The sequence below is a fragment of the Erythrolamprus reginae genome, chromosome 1 (genome assembly GCF_031021105.1).
Source record: "Erythrolamprus reginae isolate rEryReg1 chromosome 1, rEryReg1.hap1, whole genome shotgun sequence".
Classification (NCBI taxonomy): Eukaryota; Metazoa; Chordata; class Lepidosauria; order Squamata; family Dipsadidae; genus Erythrolamprus; species Erythrolamprus reginae.
In genome coordinates this window covers 209,900,378-209,919,972 of record NC_091950.1, presented here as the reverse complement: position 1 = coordinate 209,919,972, position 19,595 = coordinate 209,900,378, and the positions used below count along the sequence as shown (strand labels likewise).

At 35.5% G+C, this 19,595-nt stretch overlaps 1 protein-coding gene across 1 annotated transcript in view; it reads right to left on the bottom strand.

The window, feature by feature from the left end:
- The window catches only part of PGAP1 (post-GPI attachment to proteins inositol deacylase 1), a 54,992-nt gene that overhangs the window by 29,538 nt on the left and 5,859 nt on the right, over nucleotides 1-19,595 (bottom strand). Inside the window, exons 2-9 of the mRNA XM_070732124.1 lie at nucleotides 15,737-15,890; nucleotides 14,332-14,507; nucleotides 13,673-13,844; nucleotides 11,497-11,657; nucleotides 10,477-10,529; nucleotides 10,282-10,348; nucleotides 7,513-7,618; nucleotides 431-486 (exon numbers count right to left, since the gene is read on the bottom strand). Of these exons, the coding sequence (XP_070588225.1) occupies nucleotides 431-486; nucleotides 7,513-7,618; nucleotides 10,282-10,348; nucleotides 10,477-10,529; nucleotides 11,497-11,657; nucleotides 13,673-13,844; nucleotides 14,332-14,507; nucleotides 15,737-15,890 (945 nt within the window). The remainder of the gene's footprint in view (nucleotides 1-430; nucleotides 487-7,512; nucleotides 7,619-10,281; nucleotides 10,349-10,476; nucleotides 10,530-11,496; nucleotides 11,658-13,672; nucleotides 13,845-14,331; nucleotides 14,508-15,736; nucleotides 15,891-19,595) is intronic.

The window sequence follows — 19,595 nt, the reverse complement described above, 5'->3', positions numbered from 1 at the left end:
GCCAGGCACCGTAACTCTAACCCAAACCCTTGATGTGAGTGATGTCAAGATAGCCATCTTTAAGCCAGTCACATGACCTTTAAGCCACCCTGGTCACATGATCATCAAGCCACTCCCACCTGGTCACATGGCGAGCAAGCCACACCCACAAAATAAACCATGCTCACAGTGTGGTAGTAAAAATTTTTGCAGCCCTTCTCTGGAAGCCTTGGTTCAATAATTACAATACTATTTTCAATTATAAATTTTACTTCAGAGAAAAAGCTGTAAATAAATGGTAGAGCACATATTTTTCATAGGGAAGGTGCAGAATAGACTAGACTAGAGTAGAGTAGAATAGAATAAAATAAAATAGAATTCTTTATTGGCCACACAATATGATTATATAAGCTAATAAATAATTCTGTTTTAAATGAAAAATATTACTTACATTGTATCCTTTGTAGGACCATTTTGAAGTTTTTATATTAATCCAAATTGATGCTCCTGAAAAAAACCCAATACTTTTCTTCATACAGGATTACTTTTTTTCTACTCTCCTGCAGAACCACACCACAATAATTTTGTTATGTAATCTAAAATAGAACGTCTCTTTTTAACATAGAAAAACAAATATTTTTGAAATGATAAAACCTAAATTCTTCTCCTATGATTTTAGTCCGGAACAGGCAAATTAGTATCAGCATCATTACCAAATATTCTTTTTCAAGCTTTTTATAAACATGGAAGGTTTTACAGTCTTATATTTAATAGTTTAGTTGGAATAACAAGCATTAAATCATGAAGCACTGGTGGTTGCACAGATGAAAACAACATAGAAACCTACTTCAAAAGGTTTTTGAGTTGTTGTTTTTTTTTGTCACACTATCATGCTGATTGCTTAGAAAAACATTATGAGAAAACAACACTTATTTAACCTATGCATTTGCCCAGGCTCAGACATCATATAGAGAAAGAATAAGCATATATACAGAAAGATACAATGTTCCTAGCAAACACTCCTGCATTTACAGAAAAGAAACAAAAAGCTACCTTAAAATAAGTTCACATTGCTGTTTAAAAAAACTGTAGTTATAAACTTAAATGCCTGATTTTGAAATAAATTGCTTGGGTTTTATCATAATAATATTCTCGGCCTTTGGGCTTTGTAATGCTGCAATGTTAGGCCAACATTAAACATGAGATCCTTAGCAAAAAAGAAGCAGCTATCTAACAAGTTCAGAGCTCAGACAAAATCTGACCTATGACACTTACAGGCGTACCAAGGTATGCCCGTATTACTCCAACTTTACGCGCTCTGCATTGGTTGCCAGTCGGTCTCCAAATGCAATTCAAGGTGTTGGTTATCACCTTTAAAGCCCTAAATGGCTCAGGGCCAGACTATTTAGGGGACCGCCTCCTCCCTCATACCTTCTCCAGGTCCCATCCGCCAAACAATGTCAGTTGGCGGGACCTCGGGGAAGAGCCTTCTCTGTGGCAGCTCCAACTCTTTGGAACCAACTGCCTCCAGAAATCTGCATTATCTCCACTCTACCGGTCTTCCAGATAGCCGTTAAAACCTGGCTTTTCCAGCAGGCCTGGAATTAGGCTGATTGCAAGTATGTATTTTTTTAATATTATTGTTATTACTGATTTTTATTATTACATTTTAATTGTTTTTATTGTGGTTGTATTTATTCCGATTGTTAGCCGCTCAGAGTGTGTTTGGAGTGAGCAGCATATAAATACAATAAAATGAATAAATAACTAAATAAATAAAAAGGAAAAGATAACAGAAGAAGAAAAGCAGAATAAAACTTTGAACCCGAAGATATAGAAAATGAAAATGAACAGTTTAATGATTACTGAATTTTATGATTATTACTTTGGATTTAATAGTAATGGAAAAAGAAATAAGCAGAGATATGGGTATTTGACAAGACAAATTTTAAAAAGGAAGAGTCAGGGGGAAGAGTTTAAGAAGTGTTGAAATAAAATCTACAATATTAATAAACATTTAAAAAGGTAAAAGGAGCATGTAATAAAAATTGTGGATATAAAAATAAAAAAGAGGGGGGGGAGGGGGAGAAGAAAAGCCAAGGAAAGGAAAAGGTAAACTTAAAATAAAATGGATGGTTTCTGCTTTTTTTTTTTAAAAAAAAAAGGGGAAATGAGGAATAATCTTAACATTATTATGTAATATTAGTTTGTGATTGGTAGTAGTTGATGAAACATAAATAAACATAGGTATAAATAAATGATAGTTTAGGGGAAAATCCTAATTATATTATAGATTGATAGAAGTTTGGCTTGGGGGGATGGGCGGGGTCAACGGCCATGGCGCCACGGGGCTCCCTCGCTCCTACGTGGGTAGTCCCGAATCTCCACTGTCCAGGGGTCTCGGTTCTGTTGAACCGTACCCGACCCTCTCTGCAGGGGAGGGAACGTAGGGGGCACTGCTGGTGGTCTGATTGGGGGATTGGCAAACCCCCATTGGACGAACCGGCCTGTCTCACGCCGGCGGTGATATGAAGTCGGCTTGCCGACATTAGCCATGGACGATCTTCGCACTGCAGGAGATTGAAGAAGAGCGGTATCATCTGGGAAGAGATCAAATATGAAGCATTGGCTACATGAAGTAAATGTAAGTGATGTGCTGGTGAGTCGGGAGTGCTAAAACATCTTTTAAAAAATGTTTGAGAATTTGCTGTGACTGGAATCGGAAAAACTGGAAGTGGGGTCATAGCGGCTGTATAAGGATGAAATCATACAGCGACAGCAGTAACACAGCATAAAGCCTAAATATGTTCTCTTCTTCTCTTGGAAGAGCTTTAATAGCTGGGAAAGAAGAAGGAACTGGGATCCAGATTGATTTGGCTTGGTGTTTGTTTGAGCGTTTTTGTTTTCATCAAAGTGATTTCCCTATTTAAAGAAGGAAGTGACGTGTCAGCCTCAAATAGGGCTCTCCATCTTTAATTTGAGGAGCTACGGTAAAGAAGAATGTATGGTGCTAACATTGTGACAGCAGAGAGGAGTGCAATAGAGCTATACCACAAAAAACTCATTAACAAGATAAGTTTTTAATTTATCTTTCCTTTCCTAGTAAAGGCATTGACACATACTTCCATGCTTGGTGGACATGCCCAAAATCTAAGATGTATTGGAACAAGATAGACAAATGGCTGAAAGAAATTACAAATAAGGAGATTAGGAAGACTCCAGAATTTTTTTAATTAGGTATCACTGATATTAAATATAAAAAAGAAGTATATTATTTAATAATTCATATATTACTAGCTGCAAGAATTGCATTTGCACAAAAATGGAAAGAAAAGGAAACTCCAAAAGACGAAGAGATTTTTAGGAAGATTATGGAATGTGCAGAATTGGATATGATGACGAGAAGGTTAAATAACCAAGTGGAATCTGAATTTTATAAAACTTGGGGAAAAGTGTATAAATGGTGGAATTCAAAAAACCCCAAAGATTATTAAAGATAATTAAATAAAGTATGGAACAGAAAATGTATAACGTTGAATATAACACATAGTGAAATTTGATGAATAACTTTATTTTCATTAATTGAGTTTAATTATTTTAACCATAATTACATAATTAATAGAAAATATTTGAAATTTCAGATTTTTTATATTAGCATTGTATACAAATAGGTATTTTATTGATAAGTTTACTTTTCTGTATTGATCTAAATAGAATTAGTTTTTTCATTTTTGTATTAAGAAGACTTCTATAATAAGAGGAGCAATGGTAGCTCCTATATATATGTTAAATGTTGTTTGTTTTGTTTGTCTTACATTTTAAAAAAATCAATAAAAATTATTAAATAAAAAAAAAGAAAAATGGAATGTTAAGGGGAATACATTTCAGTTTGGGGTTTTGTATGAGTTGAAGAAAGGGGGAATTAATAGATTTGAATAAAAATGATGTGTAACTAAGAGGTTTATTAACAACTCTTTGGATAAATTTAAACTTAAAGAATAAATTTTGAAATATTGTAATATTTGAAACATGGAATTAGGGAAATATGGAAACATTTAAATAATGAATATAGAGTTGGGTTAAGTTTTTAAAAAATCTTTTTAACTATGTATTTTTGGGTTGAAGAAGACTGATATTAATAATTATTATAAATTTACTGTATTTCAAGGAGGAGATAAGTGGAATAGAACCAGAGATGAGTTAGGGTGAGAATATAAGAATACAAGAAAATAAGAAAATAATATTAAGGAATGTAGGGTACAATTAGTAGGTGTCTTATCAGATATAATTAATATGGCACAAGCATAAAAATGGAATTAGAAATGCAATGAATTTTGATGGATAATTAATGAATTGTTATTTGAGGTAAAACATTTTGAAATAGAATTAAGAGATATAAAACACTGTATTAAAATATAAAGGTTACTGATTTAAAAAGATAAAAATGGTTAATTCCGAACATATGGAACAGCTTGTTTGATACACGTTTTATGATGAAATTTATACAATGTATTGTATTGATTATTGACAATATATAGATTACAGTCAATTGATAATCTACGGATAATTAGAATATTTAGATCACAATTTTTTAAAGCTAAAACTAAATATAAATTAATTTGGATCTAAGAGGAGGAGATTTCTTTTTTATCTATTGGGACCATTGTTATTAGAATAGGGCATGATAATTCCGCTGGCTATACAGCGTTAATATTAGAGTAGGGTATAAAGATATATAACTTAATTCCAGTAGGTCTTTGGGGAAGTCTCCTTTTCTTGATTAAATTAATTTTTTTTCTTCTTTTTTTTTTAATGCAAGAGAAAGCAATATAGAAATAATACTAGATATAATTGGTTTGTTATAAGCACAGAAGAATTGGTTTGTTATAAGCACAGAAATGGAACCAGAAATTAATGAATTCTGCTGGATAATCAATGTATTGTTATTTGATGGAAAGTACTTTGAAATAGAATTAAGATATATAAATGATTGATTCAAATATAAAATTACCGATCTAAAAAGAAAAAAAAGTTCAAGATAGAAGATAGGGAAGGCTTCCCCCCCCCCCTTTTCCTTTTAAGATGGAAGCTATACGATAGGGGGAAGCTTTTTTCTTTATTTATTGGGATCATTATTGTTAGAGTAGGGCACGAGAATCCCGCTGGCTATGCAGCGCAAATACTAGAGTAGGGCACAAAGATATACAACTTGATTCCAGTGGGTTTTTTGAGAAGCTTCTTTTTCTTTGATCTGGTTAGTTCTATCCTTTTCGTAAAGTATAATGCAAGAGAAATTATTAGAAAAACAACAATTGACTATAGAAATTATTAAAATACAGAAAATATAGATTATAATGATAGAAAGGTTTAATAAGGATTGAAAGGTTTTTATTTGAAGAAGGTTCAAAGAAATGGATTTTTTTTCCTTTCAGCTACCGGAATCAATAAATTTAGGTTAGGGCACAATGATTCCGCTTGGCATGCAGCGATAAGCTTAGATTACAGCAAGAAGATTAAGCTGGGTATAAAGCTTTTTATTTGTGGGTTGATTCCAGTGGGTCAATAGGGGAACTTTCTACTCTTGGTTACTTTCATGGGGTTATTTCCCCATTTTATATTATTTTCTACTTTGGTTTTTTATTGCTTAAAGATATAAGGTTTAAAGAGGGTTGAAGTTAAATAAAGGTTACAGTTGAACGTTAAGGTTCCACCAAATTCATTGGATTTACAGGAATATAGGAGGTGAAGTGTAAGAAGAAGAGGAAGTTTCCTTTTTATTTCTTCCTCTTTTTCTTTTCTTTTTTTTCTCTTCGGTCAGTACTGTACCTTTATTCCCTGTCTCGTATTCTTCTCTTTTTATAAACCCTTACCTCTTACTACTTTTATCTTTACTTTTAAATTTTGTTTCTTTTTTTGTAGCTATTTTTTACTTGTTTATAATTCCTTTAAAAAGGAATTATTAATTAGGTTTTTTTTAATTCTGTAATTCGGCTAATTGGGTGTTACTATGAGATTTTTTTGTTTGATCTTTTTTGGTTTTCCCCCTTTAGTTTGTTATTGGAAGTCTTCTGGTGTTTATTTTAGATGTTTCTTATTAATGGGCAATTATCATTTTAAAAGGTTTTTAAATATACATGAAAATAGACATAGAACAGATATGGAGAAATTTGAAATTTTATAGCCTAATCATCTTTTAGATATTGAAAATGTGAACAGCTTAAAGGAGGTTTAGCTAATAGCAATGTTTTATTTTATTTATTTATTTATTATTTAGATTTGTATGCCGCCCTTCTCCGCAGACTGCAAGAAAATAAGCAGCTATTTTTTATCCAGATGTCAAAAGTTAAGGAGGCATATTTTTAAAAGTGATTTATTGTAAAACAATTTGATTGTATTGGTATTTTTTTGTATTGTGTATGGAGAAAAAAAATAAAAAATATTTGGATAGAAGTTTGGCTTGTTAGATAAAAATGCAAGTTGAAGTTTAACACACATTTGATATCATTAAAGAGAAATAGAGCAAAAAAGTGAAATAAGGTATATGGTGAAAACCTATGAATTTGAACAATTATTACTTCTGTCCATTTTTAAAACACTTAAATTAGAAGTGATATTTAAAGAGAGTATTATGGATAAATATTGGAATATAAAGGATACAAGTAAAGCAGGGATGGGCTATACACTGGAATGGTGGGAACGGCGTTCCGGCGATGGCAATGGAGTGTGTAGGTTAGCTCCATTGCCACCGGGTGTGCACAGGCTGTGTACGCCCGTAAAAATTACTGGATTTTTTGGCTTTTTGCTGCCGGAAGGACGTCTGTGCGCGAGATTTCATGCTGCACATGCGGATGTTGCTGCAGCACCTATAGAAGCAGCTGGGTCCAGCAGTAAAAGCAGCCTGCCCAAGCTCTGACCATGTGGCTTGCTCTCTGCTCTCCTGCACCACAGTAGAGAGATGCCTGCAGCATAGGAGAGCACAGAGAGGTTATGCGGCCAGAGCTCAGGGCCACCTGGCCTGCTCCCCATGCCATGGCCCATCTTCCTGGTGCCCGAGGTCACACACCGGAGCAAGATAAGGCCTGCACGCTCCCAGCCCGTTTCAGTAGCACCGGGAATGATGGCCCGCTGCTGAAGTAAAGGTGTATCTTATGAGATAACGCAAAGGATTTAATGTGAAAACTGAAGTTACTACTCAATATTCTTTATCAAATTATGTAATCAAATGCTGATTTGCTATGGAGTATTCAGTTATGGTTGAAATAGGGGTTAAGAAAAATGAAGGATGAATAAGAATTCATGGAAGAGGAGGAAGCACTATGGCTTGAAGCAGGAGAAACAATAAATGCCTGAGAAGTTAAGTTACAGCAGTTAATTTGGTATAATAATCTGAAATTAATTGGTGGGCTACCCAGATGTCGAAAATAGATTTTTTCAATAGAGATAGCACTAGGGAAAATGAATACCTATAATATGATAGCAGGTTGGTATCTTTAAAAATACAGAATAATAGACATAGATATTGGACACACTAACCTGTTAACTCAGTAAGTGATTCAGATCTTTCCTCAAATAGTTTTCCTGCATACCTTAAAAAGTGGTGATTCAGGACCAGAATTTTTCTTTGGGGATCTTCTGTTATCTATAAATTAACAAACATGTAAATAAAAACTTTAACAAGCTTTTGAGGCCTAATGAGAGGATAATCAATAACATTGGGAGATAATATTTCCCAGACACAAAATCAGCAAGCAGAATCACATGGTTCTGGGCACATTTGCAAAAAGCATACCATAATTCCCCAGCCCCTTTCCATTCTAAGATGTACAGAAAAGAGTTTCTCCTTTTGGAAAAAAAAAAAAGCAAATGTTTTGGATTATAGGTTGAAAGCCAAGAGGACTGTTTCCCCTCAGGCTTAGATTTAAACTGGAATCTGCAAGTAGCAGAATTTTCCAGCAGAAAATTGACACACAGCCTATTTCCAAGGCTGCTCTATTCTCTAAAGCAGCGTTTCCCAACCGGTGTGCTGCGGCACACTAGTGTGCCGTGAGACACAGCCAGGTGTGCCGCGAAGCCTAGGGAAGCTCCAGCTGGGCGGGGCGCTGCCGGTGCCGGACCGCCGGTGCCTCAGACCTGGAGCTCCCACTCGCAGCTGTCCCCCGGCTACTGCCCGATGCAGCTGTTTCCGGCGCTCTCCTACTGGGCCCCAAAGAAGGAAGGCGGGAAAAAGGAGAGCTTCATTATTCGCGCCTCCTTTTTCCCACCTTCCTTCTTTGGGGCCCAGCAGGAAAGCGCTGGAAACAGCGGCATCTGGCAGTAGCCGGGGGACAGCTGCGAGCACCATTCCCCGTAAGCTGCCCCTTCTCCTCTGCTGCCGCCGCCTCCTGTCTTGGGGCACGATCCGCCCCCTCTCCTCCGCCGCCGCTTCCTGCCTTGGGGCGAGCAATCCGGGAGTCCGGGACTGTGTGGCTTTGCGCCATGAAGAGAAAACGGCCAACTTTTCCCAGCTGCCCGAGCTGTTTTCTCTTCATGGCGCAAAGCCACACAGTCCCGGACTCCCAGATCGCTCGCTTCTCCGGTCAGCAAAGCCATCTGCCCAGGAAAGTGCCGCGCATTGAAAAAGTGCGATGCTTTTCCGGCAGCCGGCTTGCTGGCTGGAGAAGCGAGCGATCCGGGAGTCCAGGACTGTGGCTTTGCGCCATGAAGAGAAAACGGCAGCAGGGAAAAGTCAGCCGGGCTAACGGAAGGCGGCGCGTGGTTGGATGCTGGGGACATCTGGGAGGGCGAGGGGGCTGATCGCTGCTGCCTCTTAGCTGCAGAGCCGGCTGGCGGAGGCGAAGACAACAGCCGCCGGCTCTCTCCCTCCACTCTCTCCGGCTCTCTCACTTTCTTTTTCTCTCTGTTGCCGGCATGGTGAACGAGAGAGAAAGAGAGAGAGAGAAAAAGGAGGGGAGAGAGAATGAGAGAGAAAGAAAGCAAGAGAGAGAGAGAAAGAGAGGGGGGAAGGAGGGAGAGGGAAAGACATAAAGGGAGGGAAGGAGGGAGAGAGAAAGAGAGCAAAAAAGAGAGGAAGAAAGAAAGAGGGATGGAGAGAGAGAAAGAAGGGAAGGAAGGGAGAGAAAGAGGGAGGGAGAAATAGAGTGAAATGGAGGAAGAGATTTTTTTTGGTCCAAACTTTTCTTTAGCCCCCCCCCCCCCGCCCCCCCCAGTGTTCCCCAGAATTTTGAAAATATGAATAATGTGCTGCGGCTCAAAAAAGGTTGGGAAACACTGCTCTAAAGCAGGGGTGGGTTCCACTTATCTTCACTACTGGTTTGCATTGAGACATTTCACACACCCTGAGCATGTGTGTGTCCTCTCATGCAATTCTGCTTCTGCGCATGCTCAGTAGCTATAATCAGCCCAAAACAGAGCTGAGGAGCTGATCAGCTGTGCTTTGGGCAAAGAAATAAAGGTAAGTATAAACCTAGGGGCACAGGGGAAAACCCTTTTTCAAGCAGTAGGAGAGGAAAAAACTTCAAAACAGTAAAAAATTTAGGGGGGGGGGAAAGGTAGTAGTGCTCAGAGATTGGCACCGACTAAACTGGATCTATGATGCCATTTTGATGTCACCTACTCCTTCGGGCAAACCTGTCTAAACTTGTAGGAACCCACCCCTGCTCTAAAGGAATAGAGAAAAGGTAACTAATTTTGTACTAATTTTAATTTCACTGTTGTCTGATCAATATTTCATTTTTTCTTCATGTTTATGTTCTCCATACATATTTGGAATATTACATATTTTAATGCAATTTGGAAGATCTTTTACAGCACTGTTATCCTAAATGAAAAGCAAATCTTTAACCTGTGGCATCTGCCCAGGGCCTTTTAATGCATGTCATAATTTTTCCATGTGATTTCCTTTTCAGTAAAAATAGAATAACTTTTATTTCTATATTCACTACTGAATATGAACATGAAAGGGAAGATGTAAAGGGAATTTTACATTTTTAAAAAATTGTTAATTTTGTCTATATCTTGTTAGATTGAAAAATATTTACACCAAGGCTGGAGGCAAAGCTAGGTATGAAGTGGGTTTTGTAGAAAACACATTGAGACTCTTACACTTTCATTTTATGAACTCAGCCTGGGCACTACAATGGCAGTGGCAGCCTGGTTAATGAAAAATATATCTATAATTCTAATGAAATCTGAAATGTAGATAACATTCCTGCTATCTTCTTTTACTTGCAGGAATGTAAAAAACATATCAAATAATAAATGCTTTTTCCAAAAACCATGCACAGTTCTTCAAGCAATGCAAACCTGTTTAGTATTGTCGTCAATAAGATCAAAAAATGCTCTGACAGTAGCCAAGTTTAATTCCTTACACCTAAAAAAGAATATAACAGAAATATGCTGGTAAGAAACAGACAAATTAAAAGTCAAATAATAGCCAAATAAAAATATTTGAACAGCAGTATATCAGTCCTTCTACCGAAAAAGCATTTAACTACTTACCAAACAATAGAAAGATGATCTGTGGAAGCCCAGACTCGAGGAACTGCTGAACTCTGATTAAAAGAAGATTTGCATTATTCATTTTAAAACTGAACATCCAGACATTTATTTATTTACTAGAAGCTAATATCTTGCTGAAAAAATACATCTGAAATCCTGCTTACATTGTTATGACTAAAATAAAAAAACTGAGCATGTTGTATAGAACATGACTCTTTCCCCCACTTTTTGAACAGCAGACAATTCTGCTTTATTATACTTTGAAATGTCTGCTCATTTTGCCACTTGGATGCTGCTGTACTGTTGCTTGAGAAGCACCAGGAAAATATGGTCTACATGCTTCACACAAGAGTTCTCTATTATTAATTTAAACTGTGTGCAGATTCATATTTATTGCGTCTATGAATTAGTGAAATGCGTCATCCATTGAAGCAATAAAGATTAAAAACTGAAGTATAATTATATAAATTGAACACAAACTAATTCTTAATATGAACCAACACTTCAGTTTCAGCTAATATGATTTAGACATCCTCTTTTAAACAGGTTCTTTGTTCCAGGGATTTGGAGTAAAATCCAAACCTAGACATGGCAAAAAAATAAGAATACTGCAGTCTTTGTTATCTGACTTTGTTTCATTACACAACTAGATATTTTCACGTGCTAGTGAAAGTACGTTTTACTTCCTGTTTATATATAGTAGTTTCCCTTTACTAATTGGTTAATGAAATGCCTGTAAAAAAACCAATGAAGTTCAACTCTGGGCTACATATATTTTCTTATATAGAGAGAATTCTAAATCAAATATAATGTGCTATTTCTTGAGGATGGAAGAATATCTAAAGAAATGAAGCAATGAATGCTACTGCTTCTACTCAAATTGAGATTCCAATTTAGAATGTCACACTCAATTAGGACAGATATTAGGGCAAGAAAGGATTAAACTATTCAGGAATATTAACAGTAATATTTAACGGTCATCCAAAGCCAAGGCTTAAAAGTAACAATTAAAAAATTTACCACAACAGATAAAGCACAATTTTGACTATTTGAACTGGGCAGAAAAGCCAATCCAGAGCGAACTTGATAATCTCGAAATCCTCCTGCTACAGAAAGGGTTGTTAGATTCCTTATTTCTTGAGACTTCTGAATCCAGTTATGGTTCACGGTTGAGTAAAAATCTATGAAAAGAATGTTCTTTTAAATATCATTTTAGCAGTTTTGTTTCCTGAGGTTCAGCAATATCTTTAGTATAGATAATTTTGTAGCAAATATCAGCATATCTTATAATTCCTCAATTCTCTACTATCCAATTTCAAATAAAAAACCCCTAAGCCAACTCAGCATACTAATAAAGTAAAATAATAAATCTCATTCCAGAAAAATGTAGAATTAAGATAATTTAAATCTGGCAGCTTAAAGCCTTTATTCTATCTGCTATGAAGATATTCTGAAGAGTTTTGTTTGCCATAAACATTTTATTATCTATATTTAATGAAAATTCATATTTATATGTATTATTTCAGGGCATTCAGAGTAATCATTTTAACAACAGTAATTTTACCTTAATGTGATATTTGACCATATCCATTTAAATTATTTCTATAAATTTAAACATATTTCAACATGTAAATCCATGTATTTTATAAAACCTGAACCAACCTTAAATCCTACTCATACATACAGTACATACATACATAAATACACACATGCATACATATATTGCAATAATTTTGGTCACATGTTTTAATTGCTATTGTGTATAAAGTGGGCATTTTTATAGATCTGGGTGTTATTTGAACATATACAAAAAACATGTTGGTATGGGAGATTGAAATATAGTCCAGTTGTTCCCCTAATAAATGATGGATCAAATTGGGCCAGAGAAAAATGCCTCCTATGTGAAGTATGCATGAATTTAAAGAAGATAGCCCGGGTAAGTTCTGGATGATGGTGAAATTGTAATATAATAGATATGGAAAAATGTAGCTTTATCTTAATGAATCTGAGATCGTGTGTTTGAATTCTGCTAAAAAATTATTAAAGTCTAAATTAAAGCAATCTACAATGTTGATTAATTTGATTAACAGTTCAGGACAAGGGGCTCCCCCACAAAGATTTACTTGCTCAAGACCTTAAAAGGTGTACTCTTCTATGGGCCCCAGAAGAGACACATCCAATTTTAGTGAGCATAAAGGGGAAGATATTCTCCTGAAATGACAGTACTAAGCAAGAGGAAAGTACTTTAGGTAATCTGCCTATTTTGAAGATTTTGAAAATTTTACCTTCAACATGCATGATAGCACTTCAAAGCAGATCAGATCAGGAAATAGAAAGAATAAGAAATACTGAAATTCTACACAAATTTCTACCAAACTAGTTTCTTTTAGTGAAGTCTAGAATGTGGGGTCAAAAAAATTGCTATTCTCCAGGAATAGGATTAGCTGCAAGAAGATGGCTTTGGGCCCACAAGAAAAACTGGAGATACTGTTGGAGATATTCCTTACTATCAAATGGATAAACTGTCTGAAGTAGTCTCTAATTTGATATGTAAGAACTTAATATTCATGCTCAGACTCTCTTAGTAGCCTGTTTCAAATTAATATCAGACAAATAAATCCTTGTTTTAATTTTTAAGAGTCTTGGATATGGATATGTCACAATGCCATCCAACCCTCCAGAAGTGAAGAATCTGAAAATAATATCTGAGGAATTCTGGAGTGCCTTGGATTTATCAGAATCCAAAGTTAATGATCCAATCCAAACACTATGCAGAAATAGAATATGAGGCCACATCTTGCTTAAGTGGAGGGACATAAGTGGACGTCATTGATGCTGTCAGGATGTATTTAAATACAATTATTTTCATCATAACATTTAAGGATACCTGTATATGCAAAGCATGATTAAACAAATACATATTGAAAGAAAATCTTGATATCAACTTTCAAAACTGATTATCTTTCACATTATTCTAGTCTACAACACATTTCTGGTGAAATTGCTAATAATAGTAGGTGTAATAATAGAAGGTATAACAAGGAGGTTTCTAGAATTCCCAATAGTGTTTTCCATTAAATCAATGAGAATGAAGTTTATTCAGTTATTCAAAAGTGGAAAAGCAAAAGCAAAATAGGTGGGGGGGGGGGGCAAAACAAAACTTGACCAATCCAAAAATTCTTAGGGGTGAACTTACCAGCAAGATATTGATCTAAAGGCAACACAGGTGCAACATGAGGTGTTGCTTGAGTAATAAGAATATTGAGAAGTTCGGGTTTAAAATTTTTAAGAATCACTAGTGCTCTTGCAACAAGACCACCCATGGAGTGACCTACTACTGCAACACTGCGGGGAGCAAATTCATGACCCTTCAAAAAATAAAGAAAAATAATCTCACATCAGGCACAATGAAAACATATAAAAGCACAAATTCTTTCCCATTTAATAGTTAATATGTCAATCCTTTAAGGTAGACCAGACACTGTTGCTTAAAGCTATCTTTATTAAAATAGCTATAATACATAGATGTCAAACTCGTTGCATCATGTAGCTGCCACGTGATATTTCACAATGTTTTTTCCCATTCGTGGAGCTGGAATGAGCATGACCTGCACATGCCACATCTGGCCCATAAACTGCCAGTTTGACACCCTGCTATAATAACAGAATCTTGCAAGTTTGAATCTGCTTCCCATCCTCCCTCTTTTATCCTCTGGCGAATTGGGGAGAGGATCTATCTGAGGTGTCTTAAATCACTGCGTGGTAATGGATCTTCTATCTGTTCATCAAGGCAGCTTCCATATTTTTTGTATCATGGAAATAATAGCCCAATATACATTGTGTTTATCTTCATACCTTATATAATTTAAGAATTATTTTAATACTCTCATGCACAAATTTTGTCTGCCTTTGTAGACTTCCACCATAAAGTGCAACAAGTTCCTCGTTGAAATTCACACTGAAGACATCAAAATGATATTTGAAATCCATATCTTCTGCCTTTCTGAGTGCTATTGATCCAAGAGAACGTACTGAAAAATGCATATATTAAAACAAAGATAATTAAAATCCTGGATTTCGATGGTGAAGTAGATCCCTAAAAGTGGCAGAGAGGAGGCATAAAACAAAGCTATGAGGATTTGTTTTTAAAATCCTCATTCTAATTTTTACATCTTCAAACTCCAAGTTCCAAAAAAACCATGCTTGCTATGCAGTGTAATTTAAGAACAACAATATTATTTTGAAACAGAACTTTAGAAAAGTTTAAACATTCTCAGCAATTTTAGTGAGTTCCATGGATTCAGAGGTGTTAAACAATTAACACCAGGGAAAGGCAGTTGAAAGAATGGTAGAGATTCAATGTAGAGTGCTCCAAAGAAAATGGATTATCTGACTCTTGTAGTCAGAATTCAGGCCTGGCTGTGGACCAGAGACAGCAATGATAATAGTAATTTATCTTTACCATGCGCAAGATGAAGATAGTGTATCCTATCTATACCATAATAGGTCAGATAGGCAGATTTCCCAATGCAATTTACAGTGCTCCTGATAACTCAGGGGTGAAATCCAGCAGGTTCTAACAGGTCCCGGAGAACCAGTAATGGAAATTTTGAGTAGTTGGAAGAACTGGCAAATATCACCTCTGGCTGGCCCCAGAGTAAGGAGGGAGTGGAGATTTTGCACTATCCTTCCCCTGCCACGCCCACCAAGCCACACCATGCCCACTAAGCCATGCCTACAGAACTAGTAGTAAAAAAAAACTGGATTTCACCACTGTGATAACTTATATAAACTTATATAATGTATACGGCTTGGCTCCAAATTATTTTTAGAATGGCATTTCCTCAATGGAATTTGCCAGCTAACTCAATCTGTCCAGGAGAAACTACAAACTGATCTCTGCTTTAAGGATGTAGTAATATGGAGGCTCCCTAATACTGCTTTTGGAATGGTTTCCAATGGACTGCTCATCTGGCTACCACCTGGAAATATTTAAAAAATGATCTCTTTTGGTTGGCATTTGGTCCTTGATTCCATCTTGGTATAGTCACAGCCTGGCTTTGTTACTTCATTTTATTCTGCATTTTCTACTGTTTTAATTATGGAATTTTAAAAATATAATTAATAGATGTAATAAAGTACTCTAAATGCAAACCATTTATTATTCAGGTAAACACAGATTCATGTAATTATTATTCCCATGCTATTTCCTCTTTAGGTATTCTACAGATATATTTCCATTTCTTCAGAAATACCTTACCTTGTTTAAAACTTCCAGCATTGCCAGGAAGAAAAAGTATAGGAATCCCTGTTAAGATTAGATTTCTGTTTTCTTCTGCAGAAATTCCTTCCCCGTAGAGATATAGCTCATAGGCTGGGTAACGTCTGGATATTTTCTTAGGTAATTTTATTCTCTGAGACAAAACATGTATTTCAGCAGAAGAAAGGTATTAACAAGAAAAATCTAAGCAATTGCAATGTAAATTACACTTACACAATAGAATGTACTGTGCTATTAATATGAAGCAGAAATACTTTTAAAAAGCCTGAAAAAACATGACAGTGTTTTGAATATTTCACTATCTTCTATATGTAATTAAAGAACTGCAAATCTAAAACATTTGCATTTTTCTTCCTTTTAACAGTTAACTTTGGAGAAGATTCTGAAATGGAGAACCAAAACTTACCTTTGCTTAGACAGGTATGCAAGTATGCATATAAATTTTATAACACTAGCAGGGGAAAGTGCTACTTTCCACAGCGAACAGATTTAAACACATATTGCAGCCTTCCCCAAGCTAATATTTTTTCGGAATTTTCATTAGCTATAGACAGCATGTTGAACCACAATGGGCCAACTTAACACAGTCAATTCACCGTGGCCAATTTGTCAACTCATCATGGATCAACTTGCCATGGCTAACTAACACTGAGACAACTCACTATGGGGCAATTTAACAATTCAATTATTTAAAATGATTTTTTTTAAAAAAATTGTCATCTATTTTTGCATTTTTTGCCTTAATGATTCTATTCCATAATTTCTTTGATATTAGTGTAACTCTTGTCCCACAGTGAGTTGTCACATAGCAAATTGAGCATGGCGAGTTAGTTGTGGCAAGTTGAGCATGGTTAGCTGGCTATGGCAAATTGTCATAGACCCATGCTGAACATCCATAAATAATGGAATGTGCAACACAAACTTTAGCAGTGAAAGCTTCCCTAATACTTATAAAGATCCAGTGCTTGTGTGTACTATTTTCTGTTGTTAACAATCATGCTATTAGAAGTAGGCAGATGAAGCCTACTGGCAGATTATTATAGCAAAAGAAGTGTAAATTTATGACCACAATTGAAGAGAAAATTTCTGTTGCTAAGCAACACAGTTGTTAAATGAGTTGAGACCCATTTTACAACTTTTTTGGCCAACATTAAGTGAATCACTGCAGTTGCTAATTGAATCATGTGTTTATTAAGTGAATCTGGCCCTTGCCATGACCTTACTTGCCGGAAACCAGGTGGGAAGTTTACAAATGGTGATCACATGAGTCTGGAACAGTGCAACTGTCATAAATACATGCCAATTGTCAACAGGTTGAATGTTGATCTTGTGACCATGGGGATGTTGTAGTGGTGGTGTGAAAAATGGTCATAAGTCACTTTTTTCAATCACTGTAACTTTGGACAATCCCTGAATGAACAATTGTACATTAAGGACTACTTGTATTTTGACTTTTTACTTCTCCTTAGATGAACAGCAAAAACTGTAGAAATGCCAAGCCCTTCAAGGTTATCAGACTCAGGAATCAAGGAATACTTGAATTGCTGGAATGCTTCTTATTGTTAATAGGGTGGTGTTAACAGAATGTGCTTGCCAAAGCAATTTTCTAGATCCATCTATAACTAATATAATTAAGATGAGTTACTTGTGGCATGTAATATTTTCTATAATGGTTCTGCTTCTTCTTTTGTTCCCTCGGAGTCTATTAGACACTCCATCACATGGGTTTAATATCCTTCTATTAAAATAATAATTATCCTACTTGATTAGAGTTGTTTTGTGGGATTGTTATTAAGCTTTTACGTGCAAGCTACGCCTTGCACAATATTTATAATCTATGTTGTTATGTTATGATTTTAATCTATTTTGAAAGTGCCTTTAGAAATACAGGATAGAAATATACAAAGCACAAAGTAGAAAATAAAATGCAAAGAGAAAGTTCCAAAAGACAGTAAAATCATCTGAGAAAGCCGACAGAAACTATTTGACTTATATAGTGCATATGGAGTCTACGGAGTAGGGCGGCATACAAATCTAATTAATAATAATAATAATAATAATAATAATAATAATAATAATAATAATGGTACTTTTTTATGGCAAAAAGAAAAAAGGTATGACAAGCAAGTGGAAGACAAGCAAGAGTGTGGCCAAAAGGTGTGTCACAAGAGGCTGAGTGTGGCCAAAAGGTGTGTCGCTATAAGACTTAAAATGCCAGGTTAAGAAAACAAAATCTGTTATGTGGTTGCTAAGACTTAACACCAACTTAGATGGCATATACCGTATTTTTCAGAGTATAAGACGCATCTTAGTTTTGGGGGAGGAAAATGGGGGGGGGGAATTGCTTACCAGATATTCATCTGGCTAGCATCCTTAGTCTGGCCAGCTTCAGTGCATTATTTTATCCCCTGGTTAGGGCTTTAAAAAACCTTATTTTAAGCGAATAACAATGAAAGAGCTTGCAAGCCAGTAAGAGCTGGGAACATCATTAGCACCTGGTTAGGGCTGGAAAGAAACTTATTCCGAACAAGTAAGAGCAATGAAAAAATCCTGCAAAGACAGAGCTTGGAAAACATTATTCACAGAGAGAAACAATGAAAGATCCTGCAAAAAAAGAGCTGGGAAGATCGTTAGCAGCTAGTTAGGGCTGGAAAAACAAGCTTTAAAAAATAAGCTACATTCAGAATGTAAGACACACCCAAATTTTCAGCCACTTTTAGTGAGGAAAAAGGTGTGCCTTATACTCCGAAAAATACGGTAATCATTGAATATTTGAAAAAATAAATTTAGTTTCTACATTTCTGAAAAGGAACAATAGCTGTTATGCTACCTCTTGTTAATTTTTGGGATCCTCAAGTCATCATACTAACCCCCCCCCCCAATTTAAAGTAAAGGTATAGACATCTTTGTATACAATCATATGAATATCATATGCTAGTCTATGTAAAATGCAATTTTCAAGATATTCATGGGAAAAGAACAATCCTTGTTTCTTGCCAGATGAAACTGAGCTAACAAGGCAATAAGATTGTAGTATGTGGATTAATGGGAATTTACTCTCTGGAGGGACACAATCTATCTATTCTAACTTGGCTATTAACTAGATTAGGCAGTTTTACCAAGTCTGAGCCTGAACTATTACAATTAGCTTCTTTTATCAATCCAACATAAAATGAAGATGATCTATAAAAGGCTTTAATCTTGCAATACCTTTGTGTAATTAAATTTTATAACGTTTTTCTACTTTATCTTAGTTTTAAGCAAAGTTGGGTAAAACCTTCACTGTTTCTTCTGCATATTCATGTAGATATTCCATCAATTCTCTGTAATTTTGTGACTTGGTAATGATCATAGTGCTGATCTAATTTCATCTTCTTTCACCATGTAATACATGTTCTTATTAAGTAACATGACTTTTCTAAGCTATCTTGCATGTTGACATCTCTGCTATACCCAATTTCAGAATTTTATTTCCAACTTTGTTGGATTTCTTGGAATTGGTCATTAACTATCCATTGATATCCTTTTCTACACCAGCATGAGGTTGATATTTCTTGAGTTTGAAGATCTTTCAAAGTTTCCCCCCCTGTATTCTCATGTCTGTTTTCAATTTCAATTTCATATAATATTGTTTCTCTTGCTTCTAACAAACATATAGTTAAGAATTATTAATTATTCTTTGTTAATTTTTTCCTTCTCTTGCATTTTAAGCAATTTCCAACATTTATTTCATTTGCTTTCTTCTCTTTCTTGATAGTTGACAGCATTGTTTGACATTCATCCCTAATAATTTATTTGATTTAATTCCATAATTTTTTAGTTCCTCATTAATGAGGCT